Source organism: Carcharodon carcharias, chromosome 26 (genome assembly GCF_017639515.1).
Source record: "Carcharodon carcharias isolate sCarCar2 chromosome 26, sCarCar2.pri, whole genome shotgun sequence".
In the NCBI taxonomy this organism is placed as follows: domain Eukaryota; kingdom Metazoa; phylum Chordata; class Chondrichthyes; order Lamniformes; family Lamnidae; genus Carcharodon; species Carcharodon carcharias.
In genome coordinates, this window is record NC_054492.1 from 21,522,936 (window position 1) to 21,542,880 (window position 19,945).

Below are 19,945 nucleotides of genomic sequence, written 5' to 3' on the forward strand. Positions count from 1 at the left end.
TTTTATATGGCTCTCACCCATCATTCTAGAGGATTTTTTCCAGCCATTTTCCAGGACTATAATGTCAAATAATTGAGTACTCAAAATTCCATGCAGCACTCCAGCTATGTCCCAAATAATATCTACACTGCCTATTCTAGAATCCTGTTATATATTTTTATGACCCTTTGCCTTTACAATTCCACCAGTTCAAAGATGTATGCATGTGTGCCCCAAGATCTCTGTTTCAATCTGTTTTTAAAAAATCTAGCTTTTAATATTATGCTTTACTTCACCGTTCTTTACCTGCGATAGCTTCACATTTTGCTTTGAAATGCAGCTGCCATCTGCCTGCTCTTTACCCTGTCAATGATCATCCCCATTTTTCCTCTCAGCTGGTCATGCACCCTAATTTGACATTGACAAATTCCACTTTGACTATATCCAAAATGCACTTTGTGACTAAAATTCTTTGACTATGAAAGATAACTTTGAACAAAGTGATTGTGGCTGAAATTTGAGCTCATCATTGAAACCGGGGAGAGGGTGGTGATGGGGGTGCGTGCACTGAATTTGGTATATAGCCATGGCTTAAGCTGCTTATGGTTTTAACAGCCCTTACAAACTTTGCAAAATCCTGGTATGTAACTAATAAATTAAGACAGGATTGTATCATCTCTTAGACTTCCTGTTGAATTTGCCTTTAATCATGATTAGAATATCTGTATTTAAATCAAAGGTGCATAAGCTGCAACTGGAACATGAGTAAGGACTGGAAATTGTAGGTTAATTTTAAGCTGTGAATTTCTTTCTTTTTTGTGCCCATGATGAAGCTACTGGAGGTCACTTTAAAAATGTTAAATTGTTTAACATAAACTTTGAAGAAAATGCAACCTCTTCTTTTCCAGAAAATATTTGTATTATTCCATGTGCAAACTTATGTGCTGCAATTACAAACCCTAATTCCTAATCTGCTGCATTCTGACAGGTGTTGCTGCGGACGATTGGTGCGGCAGCATCTTGGCTTCACTGCAAGCCTGGCAATGAAGTACTCCGATGTGAAATTGGGTGAGTCTGAAAACCTGGAAAAAGAGGAATGGTCGGTGGAGAAACACACTAACGAGAGTCCAACAGATGCTTATGGAGTTATTAATTTTCAGGGCGGGTCACATTCCTACAGAGCTAAGGTTTGTTCTGTTCCTTGCAGATGTGTTAAATTCATCAGGTAATTCTGTATTCAGCAGCTAATTTTGGGTATATTGTTGAGCCATCATTTGTTGTTTTATAGTCAAAATGTTACTTTGGGTACTGTCCAGTTTCAATGTTCCTGAGTTGTTGGATGTGTAAAATGAAAAGATTTCTTCATGACCTTTTAAAATACAAAGTCCCAAAAGATTACTTAACATTTTATTTCCCAATCAAAGGAATTTGGTTCTGATTTGTGAAAAGGTCACGATCAATTAGCCAATGCAGAATGACTGATAGATGCCCCCAAATATAGTGCTTGATCTTATGCTTAGACAAAATCATTTTAAATAATTTCTAGGAGAAATGTAGTAAGTTTTGGTAATATTGTGTTTTGTGATGTTTTTAATAAAATTGTTCACGGTTGAAGAGACAGCAGCATGCTTGAATCAGAGGATTTTTCCTCAGAACGCATGCAGGTTCGTTTTTGTTTTTCAAGAGAAGCAGCAAGCATTGACTTCAGGTTTGCATGTTTTCTTTTCTATAATATCCGCTGTACCTGATGTTGCAGAAGTCTAAAATTCTGATTAAAAGTAATGGGAACTTTTATACCTTTTTTCTTTAAATTTTGTATTTTGAGTTTGCACCCTCTACACTTTGTCTTGAAGGGTGTGAGACTGGATGTGTTGGAAGCCTTTGCAAGTGTAAATCTGTAACCAGCTGCTTGACAATGCCTGATTGCAACCTAAGGCAGCTCACTTAATTTTGTTTCCGTGAATCTTCCTTGTTACGAACATACGAGCATGTGTCCATTGATCTCTGAAGGCGGAGGGGCATGTTTAGTGGGGTGGTAAAAAAAAGGCATATGGGACACTTGCCTTTATCAATCGAGGCATAGATTACAAAAGTAGGGAGATCATGTTGAAGTTGTATAGAACCTTGGTGAGGCCACAGCTAGAGTACTGTGTGCAGTTCTGGTCGCCACATTATAGGAAGGTTGTGATTGCACTGGAGGGGGTGCAGAGGAGATTCACCAGGATGTTGCCTGGGATGAAACATTTAGGTTATGAAGAGAGGTTGGATAGACTTGGGTTGTTTTCGTTGGAGCAGAGAAGACTGAGGAGCGACCTGATTGAGGTGTACAGGATTATGAGGGGCATGGACAGGGTGGATGGGGAGCAGCTGTTCCCCTTAGTTGAGGGGTCAGTCACGAGGGACTTAAGTTCAAGGTGAGGGGCAGGAGGTTTAGGGGGGGATGTGAGGAAAAAATTTTTTACCCAGAGGGTGGTGATGGTCTGGAATGCACTGCCAGGGAGGGTGGTGGTGGTGGGTTGCCTCACATCCTTTAAAAAGTACCTGGATGAGCACTTGGCATGTCATAACATTGAAGGCAATGGGCCAAGTGCTGGTAAGTGGGATTAGGTAGGTAGGTCAAGTGTTTCTCACGTGTCGGTGCAGACTTGATGGGCTGAAGGGCCTCTTCTGCACTGAGATTCTGTGAGCTAGGAGTAGGCCATTTGGCCCCTTGAGTTTGCTCTGCCATTCAATAAAATCTTCGCTGATCTGATTGTATCCTCAACTCCACATTCCTGCCTATCTCTGACAGTCTTTCATCCCCTTGCTTATCAAGAATCTATCTACCTCTGCCTTAAAAATATTTAAAGACTCTCTTCCTCAAAAGACAGTGGAAGCAGAGTTCCAAAGACTCATGATCCTTAGAGGAAACAATTTTCCTCATCTGTCTTAAATGGACAACTCCTCCTTATTTTTAAACAATTGCCCCTAGTTGTAATTACTTCTAGTTGACCCCTAGTTGGAAAAGAGTTCCATCTCTGCAGATGGTCTTCCCCTTTGGCAGTCTGGAAATGAAAAGAAAATGTGTTTTTATAGAGCCTCATCCCATTTCTCAAAGGTCTGCACATGCAATGAATTACTTTGAAAGGCAGTGACTGATGCACAGGTTAAGGCTGGCCAGGTGGGGAAACCAGTGTGTCAATCCTACTGTAACCAAAGTTTGTGGAGTTAATGTTTGGTATGTTTAAATTTGTGACAATAAATGGAAATGATTTTCTCCATTTGGAAACCATGTACAACTGACAAATATCTGTGTCCTTTTTCATTGAAATGGCATAGTATGCTCGACTTTCCTATGACACAAAACCTGAAGCTGTTTTAAGACTTATGCTGAAAGAGTGGCAAATGGAACTACCTAAACTCGTCATCTCTGTACATGGAGGAATGCAGAACTTTGAACTTCATCCGCGCATTAAGCAGGTTGTTGGAAAAGGCTTAATCAAAGCAGCAGTGACGACAGGAGCCTGGATTCTAACTGGAGGAGTGAATGCAGGTATTGCAAAGAGAAATGCTGGTGTTTTGGGCAGTGGTCAAATCCTAACTAAGGCTTTGATCAGCAACCGCTTTCTACCAAATTCCCTGCTTGTGTGGTACCATGCGTATAAATTAAAGGGTGACTGAAGAATCAGACCAGTGTGATCTACTTGTAAATTCACAGATTTTGCAGTGCTTCTGTTAAATAAGTATCACTGACTTGATAATCTAAAGCTTTGTTTGGCTTCAATTAATTGGAAAATTAAAATGGACCATGAAATCAATTAATGGAAATGTGTGCATCTGTGAAACATTTGAAGCTGACAGTGGATTCTTTTTAAAAATATTAAATTGTATTATTAATTTCATTTAATTTACTTTTTATCCTCATGAGAACTATCAAATTTGAATGTCCTACATATGATTTATAGTTTACTCAAACATATAAATATGGCTAGGAGTTGTATTTGGTTTGCTGAGGGTCGTCAGATGGCATTAATGTATTCGCACTTCATTGCAAGAGAGGTATCAAGAATAACCAGTAGTCTTTACATAGAAACCCATGATCTTCAGGGAGAGAAAGAGAACACGCCCATTAAATATGTTGAGAGCTGGTCCGATTTTTTCTGTAATTTGTAAACTAGGTGAGTCAAACCAGCCTGGAAATAACTTGCTGCTTATGTTGCACTGAAAGTCAATACCCAATCTGTCCTTTGTATTCACCTATGGTATTGTAAGGACAGGACCTGGCTTCCTGATTTCTGGATGTGCATCTTCATCCTAGCCACAGCAAGATGAAACATCATGGACATTGGAGCAGGCTTGTTCAATGATGCCTAAAATATAGCAATATATCACTATAACTAAACACACTATCTTCAAGTGATGCCTTGGAAAGTTTTACTACATTAAAGATGCTATATAAATGAAGCTCTTGTTTCTTTGCCTGTAATTCTCATGTTTTTATTTGATAGACAGGCAGTATTGATTATATTGTGGGGTGTGAATCTGGGAGGTCAGAAATTACTGAGCTCCCCTTTACAGGGATTTATTCATAAAGGTTTTTAATATTGCTTACTTTAAAGTGCAATTTTGAAGAGTGAGTAAAATGGCCACCTAAATTTTGATCTGTCTTTTGTGCAAGGTGGGATTGAACTTCTCATTCTGCTATTGTTTAAACATGATTTCTTACTAGGTGTTGTGAAACATGTTGGTGATGCACTGAAAGAACACATTTCACGTTCATCTCGGAAGATTTGCACAATTGGAATTGCCCCTTGGGGTGTGATTGAAAATAGGAATGATCTTATTGGAAGAGATGTAAGAAAATTAAGTTTCAGTCCGAGCTCCGCATTGTTGAACATTAAGTTTCTTTAAAATATTTTTTAATGTAACCCAGGGGCTCTCTCTTGATTTGCAGGTTATTGCCCCATACCAGACTTTGTTGAACCCTCTGAGTAAGCTGAATGTCCTAAACGGTTTGCATTCCCACTTCATTCTGGTTGATGATGGAACAGTTGGAAAGTATGGTGCTGAAGTGAAGCTTCGGAGAGAGTTAGAAAAACATATCAATCTTCAGAAGATTCATGCAAGTGAGTTCTGCAGACTTTTCTAAACCAAGGAATTGCAAATGTTGAAACGTTTCATAGTTCTAGATTAACAGACTGGAGTTTTATTCAATTGTGATTTGAGTAGGGAGGAAACTTTTTTAACTTAGAATTTTTAGCCGCTCAGAATTTGATATTAGGAAAGAGTCTACAATTGTGCAGATTGCGTTTAACATGTTGGAACAAACAGGTTCAGTGACCTCTCATTCATGTGCTGGCAAGCAGTTTAGAAATTAGCTCAATTTCAGAGATTTTTATTACGGACAGATGTATCAAGTAGCCTACTTGCTTCTATTTATGTAAATTTCATTCAGGTGATGTAAACAACTGTTTGCCCTTTCTTCCACTCCAGCCCAAAAAACTTATTTGAATATCAAAATGGAATCAGTATGCTGCCTTGTACATCTTATTGCGCAGCAGCATCAACTGCTAGTGACTTTTTTAAGCAGCTCCTGGATGCGGACTGATCATTCTCTAAAGTTATTCTTTGCACTTGTGACTGACCTCATCAGATTTTTTTCACCTGTTGGCATTCATAGAAATTAGTATTTTGTTGTGAAAGTACTTTTATTTCCCTATTACCTCTAAGCATAAGTAAAAACAATATTGCTTTGCTATATTTTGCTTTCCAATTTACAGGAATTGGCCAAGGTGTACCTGTAGTTGCTTTGATATTTGAAGGTGGACCTAACGTAATCCCCACTGTGTTGGAATACCTGCTGGAGAGCCCCCCAGTGCCTGTCGTGGTATGTGAAGGAACTGGCCGAGCTGCAGATCTTTTGGCCTATGTGCACAAGCAGACTGAGGAAGGAGGGTAAGAAACATCTGTGCATTAGCATAGCATAGGGCAGTAGGGAAAAAGAAATGTGGTGTAACTTGCACATTAAATCAGCAGAGCAGTTCAGCATTAAAGTATATGTCTAAAATAAAACAGGAAATGCTGGGAATACTCAGGTCAGGCAGCATCTTTAAAGAGAAAAGTAGAACCCTTTTGGCCCCCTTTATAAGCCTCACTGTAAAACTGAAGCTTTGAAATTACTGTCACCCTTTATGGTCATCCTTAACTGCTTCAAGGCATGTTGGAGCATAGAAAATAGGTCATTAGTCTTAAGTATGCACTTTCTGTAGGTTAACCACTTACCACTCTTCTGCTTGCTTGCCAGAGCCTTCAAAACTGCCCTCTTCCAAGTGTCTATCTAATGCCTTTATGAATAAGATTATAAACTGTACTTCAGGATCTTTTTTTTTAAAACCCCAATACAATCCATAATATTCTTGAAGACCATCTTGTAACCACCTCAGCTATAGTGAAAAAGTCCAAATTGCACAAGTTAACGAGTATGGAGAAATATTGACAGTGAGAAAAGGATTTTATAAAAATGCAAAGTAAAAGACAGGTTAACACTAGACCAGTCAGACTAACAGTATCTAACACAAACAGAAATAGATTTGCCATATAGTCGACTGGAACAAGATTGATTTTTTTCTTTATAGCATGACTGGTTTTTCAACATTATTTTTGTAAGAATGTTTGTTGGTTCAACAACTGATTGAATATGCTAACTCACTTCTGTGGTAATTGGATTTGTTTGGTTCTCCTCTAGAATACTTCCAGATGGGTTGGAATTGGAAATCCTCACAACTATCAAAAAGACGTTCAACTTCAGCCAAAGTGAGGCACACCATCTATTCCAGATTCTGATGGAATGTATGAAGGCTAGAGAACTTGTAAGTTTTGTCGCAATAATATGCTGTGGTGGGCCGGATGGTTTAGTGCGTTGCCTTACTGTATCTTTTTCTCAAATGTGGCTTTGAATCTAGTCCATACAAATGGGATGGAATGTGTCCACATTCTGATCTTGAATGAGTTTGGGTGAAGGTCTGCCGTTACCCACACAAGGCAAAATCTGATTTACTTCAGCTTTAAGCAAATCAGGTGTTGGAGATGGAGAAAAACTGTCACTGTTGGTGATGGGTGCTCAGGATACCTTGCTAGGGCAGGGTACATAGTAACAAAGCAAAAATAACATCACCTAGCCCACACTTTCCAATGACACTGATCCTGAAATGCATAGCCATGTATTTTCTTTCCTGACCTTAAAATGTGCCACGGCTTTTTCTTGTTCTGCCACCGCAGTTAATCTATTCCATGATTCTACTGAACCCTTTTTTTTCCCCTTTTTACAGAAGTGTATAGTTTCCTTATTTGTCACAGCCTTAAACTTTAAATTGTCCCCTACTTAAAATCCTGTCCTCCTCCTCCAGGGAGCTAAGTTCTAGGATAAATAATCTTTGCTTATAAATCTGGAGTGAGTCTCTAGGCAACTTTCTCCAATAATTCTACATCCTTTCTGTATTAGAGCAAAACTGAACACACTACTCCAGGTTCAGCATTACCAAGGCAGAGCAGAACCTTAAGCAAAACCTCCTTTGGTTTATAGATCACATTCCTAGTTACACAACCCAACTTTTTAACATTTTCTTGACTGCCTGTAAACACTGGGTCAGTGGTTTTTATGATCAACTTCAAAACCTCTCCTGTAATTTCTCTAAGCATATTGCCACTTAAGACATAATCCACATTCTCACTTGCCCCCTGTCTGCCAATTCTTATGACGACTTTATAAACTTCATCCACTACTGATCAGCCTTTGGACCTTGACTTGTCCACATTCCCTGGATTTATTGCACATTTCTTAGCACCATTGGTCACTGCACACAGCTTAGTGCATCATAGAGCTGCACACAAAGCCCAGAGGTTTCTACGAGTGTATAGAAGTGTGTATTCTGTGAATTGGGAGAAAAACAAGCCTTCATTTTCAAGGTTGTAGTGAAGTATATGAAAGAATGTTTATACAGCATTTTTCACAACTTCAGGACAATCTAAAGTCAATCAAGTAACTTTGAAGTGTAGTTACTATTGTAATGTAAGAAGTGTGGTTTGGGATTTGATCCCATGACCTCCTGACTCAGGTGTGAATACCACCTCTAAGCCAACTCTGACACTCAAATGACTCATCACTGTAATAATGATGTAGGCTTAATTTCTGTTTCCCTTCATCTCACACCACCTAATGGAAGAGTTTTGTATTCACATTTCACAGTGGCTATGGGGAGGGCACTTTACAGATTCCAATTGACCCCCACATATTGGGGAGATAATTGTAACCTGAGCTACATCTGCTCTTTTCCCATGAAGCACACTATCTCTGGTTCCAAAAGAAACTGGCACAGACGTACTGCCAGATCCCAGACTCTTGAGTGAGGTGGTGGATTATCCAGGGAGAAATCTGGGATAGTCTATCTTCAGAAGAAAACTTGAAGCACAATTTCAGATTAATTGATGCTTACATGAAATCATCAGGAATTGGTTTATATGGTTACTTTGGAAACATTTTCATGTTGTGCTGCATTTGTATTTTTGATATTTTGCATAAACTCAATACTTGTGACATCACTCATATTGAGTAAGGGCAGGTTTGGGCTTAGATGAGAACATATCCATTTATTGGAATAGTTTGCCTGCACAAACCATTACCACAATAAAAATAATGGGTTTATATAGTTTCTTTCATGTAGAAAAACATTCCCAAGGACTTAAAGGAGCTAAGAGTAGGTGTTGAGCTTCGAGTCTGGATTTTGATCATATTGCATTTGATTTCAGATCACTGTGTATCACATAGGGGCAGAAGAACATCAAGACATAGATGTAGCCATTCTAACAGCATTATTAAAGGGTAAGTATCCTGGGCTTGAACCACTTCTTTGGTAATCATTCTTAACTTCAGTTTATTGTAATGAAAGCTGATTTTTGCTCAGTCAATTTGATGAATAGATGCATTTATTCATTAAATAATTCTTGCAAAAGGATGTTTAAGAATCAAATTTCAGATCTTTTTAATTTTGGATGTCCTATTAACTTGGTTGATGAGCTGTAGATACAAAGTGTGATGCTGAGTGGTTACTCACTAATGTTTTTGGTCAGTAAGTGCAACAAAATACATCTCTATTAGCTCAATGTTTTCTACAAGTGAAATAAATCCAAGAACAGTGATGAGGATGGAAGGAGTAGGATGTGCGTGAGAAACAAGATATCCTGGGTTCATGAAATAAAGCCAGTTGTACGTCAAATACAGTTCAATAAAAGCAATTAGTGCATGAATATAAATTGGTTGTAAACCAAAGTGACTTTGAGCCACATAGATTGCAAACCTAGAAATCTGCTCCAACAGAATAATGTCTGCTTTAATACTACATTAACTTAAATTTTAAACCATGATAAAGTTGCAGGTGAACTTTGTAGCTCAGCAGAACAACAGAGTTGGGTGATGTGCAGGAACTGGAATCCTATTTTCTGAGCTGTGGTGTTGAACACTACACAACAGATTCTAAAATAGGAAATCATAGGAAATCAAGTTCAGAATGAGACTGGATAGGTGCATACACACGAACAAGAGGAAATAACTTTATGCAGCCAAATGCTATGTGATGGCTAAGAACCAGTAATTTGAGTAAAAAGATCATTTTAACAGTTTATGGTAGGAATAATTTATTTTATTGGGATTATTATTCTGTGCAATGTGTAAGAAAGACTGTTTCTGAATTCAAGGTAAAATTGAGCCTGCAATTGGCATTGTCCTGTGTTTTTTTTTTAAATCCTCTGGCCTGAAAATGAACTCAGCAACTGTCAACAGTTAACCAGCTTAAATGGTTATACCTAGAATAAGAAAGCTGAGAATTAATTCTGGCAATAACTGTGACATAGACAGCATACAATAATATGTTGCATCTTCTCCACACACTGTTCCAAATAATCAGTTAATGTGTCTCACTGAAGCTTTAACTCTTTAAATTCAGGTACCAATTCATCTGCATTTGATCAATTGATCTTGACTCTTGCCTGGGACAGAGTGGATATTGCTAAGAACCATGCATTTGTTTATGGGCAGCAGTGGCTGGTATGTAAGCATTGACATTCTAGGAAACTTTTAAGGATGAGGCTCAATGCAACACAGGAATGGAATTAATATTTCCTCAAGTGAATTTATTATTTCCTGTCATTGTAAAGATCATCTAATTATTTTGATTATGATCTGGCAAATTCTAATCTCATTTTTTCCTTCTAATGTTTAATGTTGCTGCCCTGTTTTAAAAATAGTTGTGATTATTTAGCCTAACTCTTGCTGCATTAATTAATCTCAATGGTTAGAGCAAGTCAGACTTTCATTGCTGATTTTTATTGAATGTTGCAGGTTGGATCACTGGAGCAAGCAATGCTGGATGCTCTTGTCATGGACCGGGTGGAATTTGTGAAACTTCTTATTGAAAATGGAGTTAGCATGCACAAGTTTCTCACAATCCCTAGGTTAGAAGAGCTGTATAACACAGTAAGTGTGAGGAATGGTTTATGTTTTGAAGTCCCAAATGCAGTAATGTTAATCTACAGTTCACAAATTAGTTATAGAGGATAATATTTGTGTTAACATTTCACAGATTATTGAATGACAAACACTGCTGGTTGTATTAACAATACACATTTAAGGGGCTGTTTAAATTATTGGTTAATATGAAGTGTATTTTGTTTTGACTTTGTAGCTAAACCTTGATCTTCACCTATACTTTTAGTATGACAAAAACTAGGGTTACTAAAAAACTTTGGGACACACTCCTAGAATCACTACACTTCAGAAGTAAATTGTTGGCTGTGAAGAACTTTGTGACATCCTACAGACGTGATTGCATTATATCAATACATTTTCTTCTTGCCTGTCCTTCCCTCCTTAGAAATGATTCATTCAATTTTATTTTTGTACTGTTTCATTGCAGAAACAAGGGCCAACTAATCCAACACTACTTCATCTAGTGAGAGATGTTAAACAGGTAATGTTTCTCTTTTATCTTCAAGCTATGTGGACAGATATTTATAACAGTTTATAAATATGAATATTGCAAACTTGTAGATTTTTACAATGATCTTTGTTTACAAATTCAAAATTATCTGTAAAGGTCATGTGAGGTAGGGTCTTGCTGTTCTGTAAAAATAGATAAGTTTGAATGCAGGAGGATGCTAGTCTATGTAAAGTTTATTGCTGAAGACATTATGCAATTTTCACGAGTATTTAGAGTAACTATGTTTCTCTATCTTTTGTGAGTTGCCCATTGCTCACATTGAAGGAGTTAAATGGTAATCGACACTTTGTAATATCTGTACAATATTAATTTAAAGCGAAATTATTTCGGTCGTATTTGTTTAACGGGGACAATTTAACTGTCAATTAGTTTCCTTAATAGGATCATCTGCATGCGTCATCTAAACAAACAATATCCTATGCAAAAGACAGCTAAAGCAAAATGACTCTTACTAGTGCATCTCGAGAGCAATTAGGGAGGGGCAACAAATGCTGACCTAGCCAGTGACACCCACATCCCATGAAAAACTAAAATAAATAAAACTTGTTGAGAAGACTCCCTTGATAAAGACTTGGTGAGCATATCAAAATTAATAAAAGCTTATCTGCTTGTACGTTAGTTGGTACTGTAAGGTATAGCATAGATCAGCATCTCTCCTTGCCTTAAACCAGTGAAAGTTCACATTTTCAACACGCGTTGCAAATTGTGCACTGTGGCTGCACTTTGAGAGAACTGCATTTGGAATACCAAGACAGCTTTTACCTCAAACCAATAATAGCCATCTCTAAGAGGGTTGCCTTGTGTTACCTGAAAAGAGCCTTCATTCTGCTGAATTGTAGCGCTTCAAGATTAACTTTGACCAAATGAACTGTTATTTAGGCAGAGCTGTACAGTTGCTGCTATTTAAGCTACTGCCAGGCTTTGTCAAGAAAGTTATTTTACATAGAACTCATCCTGGAGTCCAGCCTCTGAGACTGGTAAGAAGGGCAGGTTGGTCTCTGCCCACTACCAGTTTTACTTGGATGGAACATCATTGCTGCTGATCGAGTAAATCACTTTTATTTGTTTTTATTCCGTAGGGGAACCTCCCTTCAGATTATAAAATCACTTTAATTGATGTGGGTCTCGTCATCGAATACCTTATGGGTGGAACTTATCGATGTACGTACACGAGGAAACGTTTCAGAATTATCTACAATAATCTCCATGGGAACAATAGGGTATGTTTTTTCCGGAGTATCTCACTACAAGTGCCAAAAATGTTGTGAGCTTCCCTATAAGGTCCTAGTCAAGAAATGAGGGTGGGTGGTTGGAGAGCTTAAAATTTTAAAAGCTTTGAGAATTTTTTTAGGCGCAATGTAAAGTTGATGTGTTCTATGCTGCAGCAAGTTATTGTCTGTGAAGTTATTGCTCTCAGTAAAACTGAAGTAATTAATAAAAACTGGTACCCCACAGGGAGGTGAACTTGGAAAATTGCAAAGCAAGTTACCCCTTATACCTTCCATGTGTTGAAATTCCTGTCTGCCTTAATTCTAGCAAATAGTAGATATAGGGTTGAGGAGGTGGTCTCCCACTGTAGGCTTGTGTCTTCCGTTAACAAAGACTGAAATGTCACCTCCATAGCAACAGTTGTTAGAGATTGCATCTCTAAGAAGTTAAGCAGAACTTAGTGTAGCAACCAATCCAACAGAGAGGCACCTACTAATTTTTATTTTAGGTAGGTGGTGGTAATTTAAGTATTAAATATTAAAGTAAAGCTTTGTCAACAGATGCTTATGTGTAAGCAAATCATAGACTTTCACATTTGGTCACCACCTTAATCTCATTCCCTTCCCTTTCTCTATATAGTTTTAATTTTTTTTTAAATATTTATCTAATATTCCCTTTTAAACATTATTATGGCTCTGCTTCCAACATTGTTTCTGTTTGAGCACTTCATGTACCATTGTACTTCTAAGTATTTTAAAAATATTCTCCTACTTCCTTTGTTCTTTTGGTGATCTTTAACTTGTACCCTCAAAGACCAGGTAACTGTTGGGCTATAAGGAAAAAGCTCCACTTATTCACTGATGCCTTTTCCCAGTCTGTAACTCTGGGCAAGAAATACAGGAGAGGGTACTTCAGCTCCTAAGCCCAAGCAACGCAGCAGCATCACTGGTATTTTAAAATTTTGACGAGCATAGGACTCTCGAACATTCTCTAACAACCTTTTAAACATTTTTAATCTAGAGGTCTGGACGGCATTCATCAAGTGGTATACCTCAACTGCGTAAACACCAGGAGTCACTGACTAATCGAGCAGATAAAAAAGAGAAGACTCGACATAATCACTTCATTAAGACTGCACAGCCTTATAAACCCAAGGTACTGGTCACTAGAACCATGCATGAGTAAATGCTTTTCAAGTGAAGCAGATAATTTATGGGATGAATGTACTATTGGATCTCGAACACAGACCTTTGAAAAGGACTCCAAAGTACGGGCTGAGCTGTTTGTCACACTGGGTGTTCAGAGGTTTCTAGGGTGGGAGCAACAATTTGCAATGTATGTAAACATTTAATTTTTATTGTTTCAAGTTGATTTTTGCAGGCTCCTGAAGAAGACTTTTGTACTTTACAGACACAGCCTGTTGAACAGTTTTATTGAAATTGAAGAGTTTTAGGGTTCTGCTCTCTGATCTGTGCACTTGTGTTTTCAGTCCTGCAATGAAGTGATCAGATGTTTACCTAATTGACACATTCTCCCTGGTCAGAGATCTTTTTGAAGCCTTGCAAGAACTTGACTGAGCTCATAAAACCATGGACTACTTTTAAAAATGTAACTTGATAAATTTGAAACATATTTGACCTTGCATCACAGAAGAAGCTGCTGTTGCCTTATTCTCTTCCAGCTTGTAATTAGCAGAACGGCTCACTCTATTTCTACTTTTTCAGCCTGAATCCTCTGTTGATCAGGGGAAGAAAAAGAGAACCAAAGATGAAATTGTGGACATTGATGACCCAGAGACCAAACGTTTTCCCTATCCTTTCAATGAGCTGCTAGTGTGGGCTGTACTAATGAAGCGGCAGAAAATGGCCATGTTTTTCTGGCAACATGGAGAAGAGTCCATGGCCAAGGCTTTGGTTGCATGCAAGCTGAATCGATCCATGTCCTGTGAGGCAAAACAGAGTGATGTAGTTGATGATACTTCTGAAGAGCTCAAACAGTCTTCCAGGTCAGTAGTAGTTATGAAGTGCTCAGTTTAAAAATTATCTAAGGGATTTTGTGCTCAGTGCTAAATGGTGGTTTCTATCAGAACAATCCATCCTCAAATTAATGAAATCATGTTAGTATTTACCATACAAAGAGTTACTTCAAATTGACATCCCTTTTTTTGCAAATATTCCTTTTGGACAATGTTGCATTTAACTTCCAGATTAGAGCTCCATCAAGGTCCTCCTCCCAGCATTCTGCCAATGTTGCTCTTGAATTGCTACCTTAGGTGTGAGACAACCATAAGCTTGTTACCTGTCTTTTTACTGTCTCTGCAATTCAGGAAGAGTCACCTCCTATTTTGATGATGACCTAGCTGAGAATGGAAATTGATGGAACCGCATACATTGTAGAGCACATCATTGTTCTAATGCACAATATCCAATATTTTAACATCCCAAGTGCCCTGCATAGATGTGTAATCTAGCAAAAGGAGATAATGGGAGGAATGCCTGACCATGTTCAGAGGTAGTTTTTAAGGACAGTTTTAACGGCGAAGTGGAGATTTAGAGAGGGAACCCCAAAGCCTAGATTGCTGAAGGCATAGCTGCCATTGGTGGGGCTGAAGGATTTTGGATGCACAAAAGGCCAAAGTTAGAGGAAAGCAATACTCTTGAAAGGCTAGCGAAAGTTTAAAGAAAATAGTGTGGGAGAGGCCATGAAGGGATTCGAGCATAAGGGTGAGAATTTTAAATTTGTGGGACTGAGAGCCAAAGTAGGTTAGCGAGCACAGATTATGGATGAATGAAATTTGGTGCAGTATAGGATATAGGCAGCAGAGCTTTGGAAGAAAAGGTGTGTACTGTTTAAGATCCTCCAAATCCGGTGCCAAGAAAGGTGGACAAACAACAGGGTCCTTTCCCTAGCTAACATTTTTATTATTTTGCTTTCATGGGCTGAGTATCACTAGCTACACCACTTATTACCCATCCCTAATTGCCCTTGAGAAGATGATGGTGAATTGCCTTCTTGAACAGCTGCAGTCCATATGTGATGGAGGTATACCCACAGTGCTATTGGAGAGGGAGTTCCAGGATTTTGACCCAGTATAGTTCCAACCTGAGGATTTGTAGCAACCTTACTTTGAATTCTTTTAAAAATAGTCCATGTTTGAATTTGAACTGTATTTTTTATAAAGCAAATGAACTACTATATACCTCAGTGTCACGACTCACTGGAGATAGTGCACAGTAATATCAAGTCCCACTGTTCCCTGAGCCGTGACAAATGTGAAAAAGTTTCTTCAAACTGCCAGATTGTTAACCTAAATTAAACAGATGGTTTAGTGAACAGAATACGAGCACCAGGTTCTTGAACAAACTGTCGTTAACCAGTGGCAAAAGAAGTATGAACTGCTGATTCCTAACCCTATAACCTAAACTCTATCCCTTCTTAAATCCCTATACACACACATACAAGACACACAAAAACGTGGATTTTAAGGGTGGGATATAACAGTTCAATAGCACCAATTCCAGAGTACAGGATTCGATGAGTTGATTTTGATCGATGTCTCCCAAAATCCTTTTAGTTCTTTGATGACATGAGGTGATCTTCCATCACTTTCAGTATTTTGTTCATTGAGCACTTGCCTTTCAATGTCTCTAATAGTGATTTTCCTCTGCCTCTTGACAGGGGTTTTCAGAGAGGGAGCATGATATGAGAAGAAAAAGCCAGCTAGCTATTATCCTAGAATTACTGGAATCTTCCACACACAGGAGAAAGAGGTTTTGGGCCTTGTTCCTTTCAGACTAGAAGCTATTCAGCTGCACTGCCCCCACACAAAACCTGGTCAGGAGCCAATTAAAACATTATTGCCAGGCAGCTCCCTTGGCCCAGGACTCCTTTCTGGCACCATTCAGTCTTTCATGGCACACTCTTTTCCAGGGCTGCAACATTGTGTATATATATCTCATCCTGTTCCAGTGGGCATGTCTTTCAACCTGTAGCCATTGTAATTTTAATCACTAGTCCAACAGAAATAAAAAGATATGTTCCTTACACTGGAAATAATTTGCTTTATTTAGTATTAACAGTAAGATATTCAAATACTAACAATCTATTGGTGCTCCTGCTACCTCACCAGAGCAGCTGTTACCAGTGTGCATCATTTTCATTTGCCTTTCACACTTTTGTTTTAATTAAGTGCTCAGTCTCTGCAATTGAATTAAATCCCACTTAAGATCATTGGTCTTTTTTTAAGGTAGTGACTGCACATTTAACCAGTTGTCAATGAACTTATTGTTGCTTTGGTTTCAGTGAATTTGGTCAATTAGCAGTTGATTTACTGGATCAGTCCTTCAGACAAGATGAAACTATGGCCATGAAATTGCTGACTTATGAACTGAAAAACTGGAGCAACTCAACCTGCCTCAAGTTAGCTGTTCACTCAAGGCTTCGCCCATTTGTAGCACACACATGTACCCAAATGCTGCTGTCAGACATGTGGATGGGAAGGCTAAATATGAGAAAAAATTCATGGTACAAGGTAACGTTGCCATGTGCTGTGTTCTTTTATGTTGAGAAGAGGAATGAGTGACTAAATGGGTAACTATTTAAAAAAAAAATTGGCACAGGCTGAACAGAATAAAAACAGAAAATATTGGAAATGCTCAGCAGGTCTGGCAGCATCTGTGGAGAGATTAGTTCTGATAAAAGGTCACAGACTTGAAACATTCATTCTGTTTCTCCCTCCACAGATGTTGCCAGACCTGCTGAGTTTTTCCAACATTTTCTGTTTTATTTCAGATTTTCAGCTTCCATGGTGTTTTGCTTTCATGTTATTGTTTTGGGTCTGTGACCTTTCATCAGAACTTGGAGAAATTAAAAATTTAATAGGCTTTGAACAAGTGAAAGGGATTTAGGATGGGAAGGGAAAAAAGGGAGGTTGCGAAAACGAGTGGAGGGAAGGAAGGATTAAATAAATGATGAAAGGTTTCGTGGTGCAAGGCCAAAGGGTGAGGTAATGGGATAAGTAAAGAAATAAAGATATGTCTGGAGGAGCTGTGAATGACAGGATCCTGAATAGCTGTGGTCCGAAAGTAATGGAAATGAGGGGTAATAAACCAAACCAAAGAAAATCAAAACAAAATATAGGCAGTGGTTATGACCTAAAATTGTTGAACTTGAGCATCAAGTCCAGAAGGCTGTAACTTGCCCAGTTGGCAGATGAGGTGCTGTTCCTCGAGCTTGTGAACACTGGCAGGCCAAGGCCAAGAGTGGCAGTATGGTGGAGAATTATGATCACTGGCAACTGGAAGTTTGGGATCACGCTTGCAGACTGAACGTAAGTGTTCCTCAAAATGGTCACCAAGTCTGCGTTGCTCTCCGCAATGTAGAGGTGATCACGTAATGAGCAACAAAAACAGCATACTAAATTGAAAGAACAAGTTAAATCACTGTTTCACCTGGAGTGAGTGTTTGAGACCTTTTGTATGATAAGGGAGGAGGCAAAAGGGCAGGTGTTGCATCATTGTTGCTCGCATGGAAAGGCATCAGAGGGAAGGGAGGGGTTTTGGAGTGACTGAGCAGTGGACTAGGGTGTTGCAGAGGGAATGGTCCCTCCAGAGTGCTGAAGGGGAAGATGTATTTGGTGTTGGCATCACACTGGAGCTGCAGATATGGTGGTGAACGTTCAGTTAAATTTAAGGCTGGTGGGTGGAAGGTGAGGATAGGAGGAACCCTACCATGGTTCCAGGGGAATGAGCGGAAGAGGTCAGAAAAGGAGTCAGTGAACTAGAATGGACACATTCGAGGGTCCTGTCGACCGCGGAGTGGGGAAACCTTGGAAGGTTGCATTGTCTGAACAGATGTGACAGAGAAACTGAGAGAATGGAATAGAGTTCCTATAGGAAGCAGAGTGAGAGGAAATGTAATCATAGTAGCTTGTGGGAACCAGTGGGCTTGTAGCAAATATTGGTTGATAACCTGTCCCCAGAAATTGAGACACAGAAATCAAGGAAGGAAAGAATTGGAGATGGACCAGGGGAAGATGAGAGAAGGAAATTGGAAGCAAAGTCGATGAAATTTTCCTGTTCAGGGTGCGAGTAGGAGGTGGCACCGATACAGTCATCAATGTGCTGAGGATGAGGGAGGGGGCCTGAGTAGGATGCAGAACACAGAATGTTCCATATATCCCACAAAAAGGCAAACATAGCTTAGACTCATGTAGGTACCCATAGCACCTTTATTTGGAGGAAGTGAGTGGAGTTGAAGAAGAAGCTGTTCAGATTGAGAACCAGTTCAACCAAGAGGATGAAAGTGATAGTAGATAGGGACTGGTTAAGTGTCTATTTAAAGAAGTAGCACCCGTCCTGGTGGGGGAATGGAGGTGTAGAGAGTTTGGATGGTGAAAAGGAAACAATTAGGAGCAGAAATCTGGAAACTGTTAAGTACTGAACTTTTTTCTATCAACACCAAATCATAGACTAGGGCTAGAAGCAGTAGAGGTCACTGTAAATAATTTGGAGGATTCAAACGTGTTGAAATCTGCTCATTGTACTTATTTTTTGGACAGGTTATTTTAAGTATTCTATTCCCACCTGCTATTCTCATGCTGGAATTTAAAACCAAGGCTGAAATGTCCCATATTCCTCAAACTGAGGATGCACATCAGATGAACATGGAAGACAGTGAACACAATTTTCAGAGCCCAACTGATCAAATATCAATGGTAAGAGAGCTTCAAAAAGAATCCATGAGACTAGATCATAATTGATAATATAACTTGAGATTGAACCATTTTATTACTGTTGTGATCAGCTTTTAAAAACTTAAGTTGTCCTAGTGCTCATTGTACAGCTAAGATTTAAAGCCCCACAATGATCTGTTTGAGTATGGCACAATCATTCTGTTTCAATTTCAATACTTGTAATTGCTATAAACAAGTAAAATTCTAAATGAGATTAACAATGACTTGGAAAACATTGCAACCTGCAAACTATTGGTTAAAATGGTCCCTGGGAGCAATAAATAAAAGCGCAAAATACTGAAGATGCTCAGCAGACCTGGTAGCACCTGTGTAGAGAGACACAGTTAACGTTTCAGGTGGATGATCTTTCATTGGAACTCCTTTCTTGGTGCAGTGTTCATTTCGGGGAATACTTTTGGGAAAAAATAATAAAACCTAATCAAATTGGCAGGACTTCACAGGGAGAATAGTGAAGTGATTGTTGTTTGACGTTGCTAGTATTCTCCTTGGGATCTCCTCGTAATCATATTTAAATGACTTATTTGATTGCTTTCTTTCCCTTCCCATTCCATTTTTTAATCTCAATTCTTAAGGCGACCATGTCTTAGAACGATGAGGTTAACATCAATTGTATGTACAGCATTATCCAGTTCAGCCAACCATCATAAGTAAGCTGGCATTGATGCCACATGCCCATTGTTGGGGGCTTTCTGCTCCTGCAAGTTTCATCCTTCTCTTGAAACCTTCCATCCAGAGTCCAACCTTTTTCACTCTGGTCTTTGCACTATGTTATGTTTTCCATGGGCTCAGCATTGCAACTTTCTTGCCCTTTCTGTTACGGTGTGTAGGTCACCACACACTAATCAGTACTGTCACTCTGCTCTCTCAGGAATACTTCCTTGCCCAGTTGGCCATTTTGATCCAAAGCTGTAATTCTAAGCTATACTGGTAGAGGTGGGATAATGTTCTGGTAAACTTTATGCAATTGTGGATA

General features: G+C 38.9%; 1 protein-coding gene across 6 annotated transcripts in view; it reads left to right on the plus strand.

Moving 5' to 3' along the window:
* The window catches only part of trpm7 (transient receptor potential cation channel, subfamily M, member 7), a 137,883-nt gene that overhangs the window by 42,367 nt on the left and 75,571 nt on the right, over nt 1–19,945 (plus strand). For 4 of the 6 annotated variants that reach the window (XM_041174948.1, XM_041174949.1, XM_041174951.1 and 1 more), the window contains 15 exons: nt 968–1,166; nt 3,298–3,511; nt 4,688–4,812; nt 4,913–5,084; nt 5,739–5,913; nt 6,704–6,827; nt 8,764–8,836; nt 9,957–10,057; nt 10,352–10,486; nt 10,926–10,979; nt 12,089–12,229; nt 13,239–13,373; nt 13,943–14,223; nt 16,521–16,749; nt 18,778–18,933. In XM_041174948.1, the coding sequence (XP_041030882.1) occupies nt 968–1,166; nt 3,298–3,511; nt 4,688–4,812; nt 4,913–5,084; nt 5,739–5,913; nt 6,704–6,827; nt 8,764–8,836; nt 9,957–10,057; nt 10,352–10,486; nt 10,926–10,979; nt 12,089–12,229; nt 13,239–13,373; nt 13,943–14,223; nt 16,521–16,749; nt 18,778–18,933 (2,314 nt within the window). Of the gene's footprint in view, nt 1–967; nt 1,167–3,297; nt 3,512–4,687; nt 4,813–4,912; nt 5,085–5,738; nt 5,914–6,703; nt 6,828–8,763; nt 8,837–9,956; nt 10,058–10,351; nt 10,487–10,925; nt 10,980–11,390; nt 11,469–12,088; nt 12,230–13,238; nt 13,374–13,942; nt 14,224–16,520; nt 16,750–18,777; nt 18,934–19,945 lie in introns of those variants that run through there. The other 2 variants (XM_041174952.1, XM_041174953.1) reach the window with 2 other exon arrangements.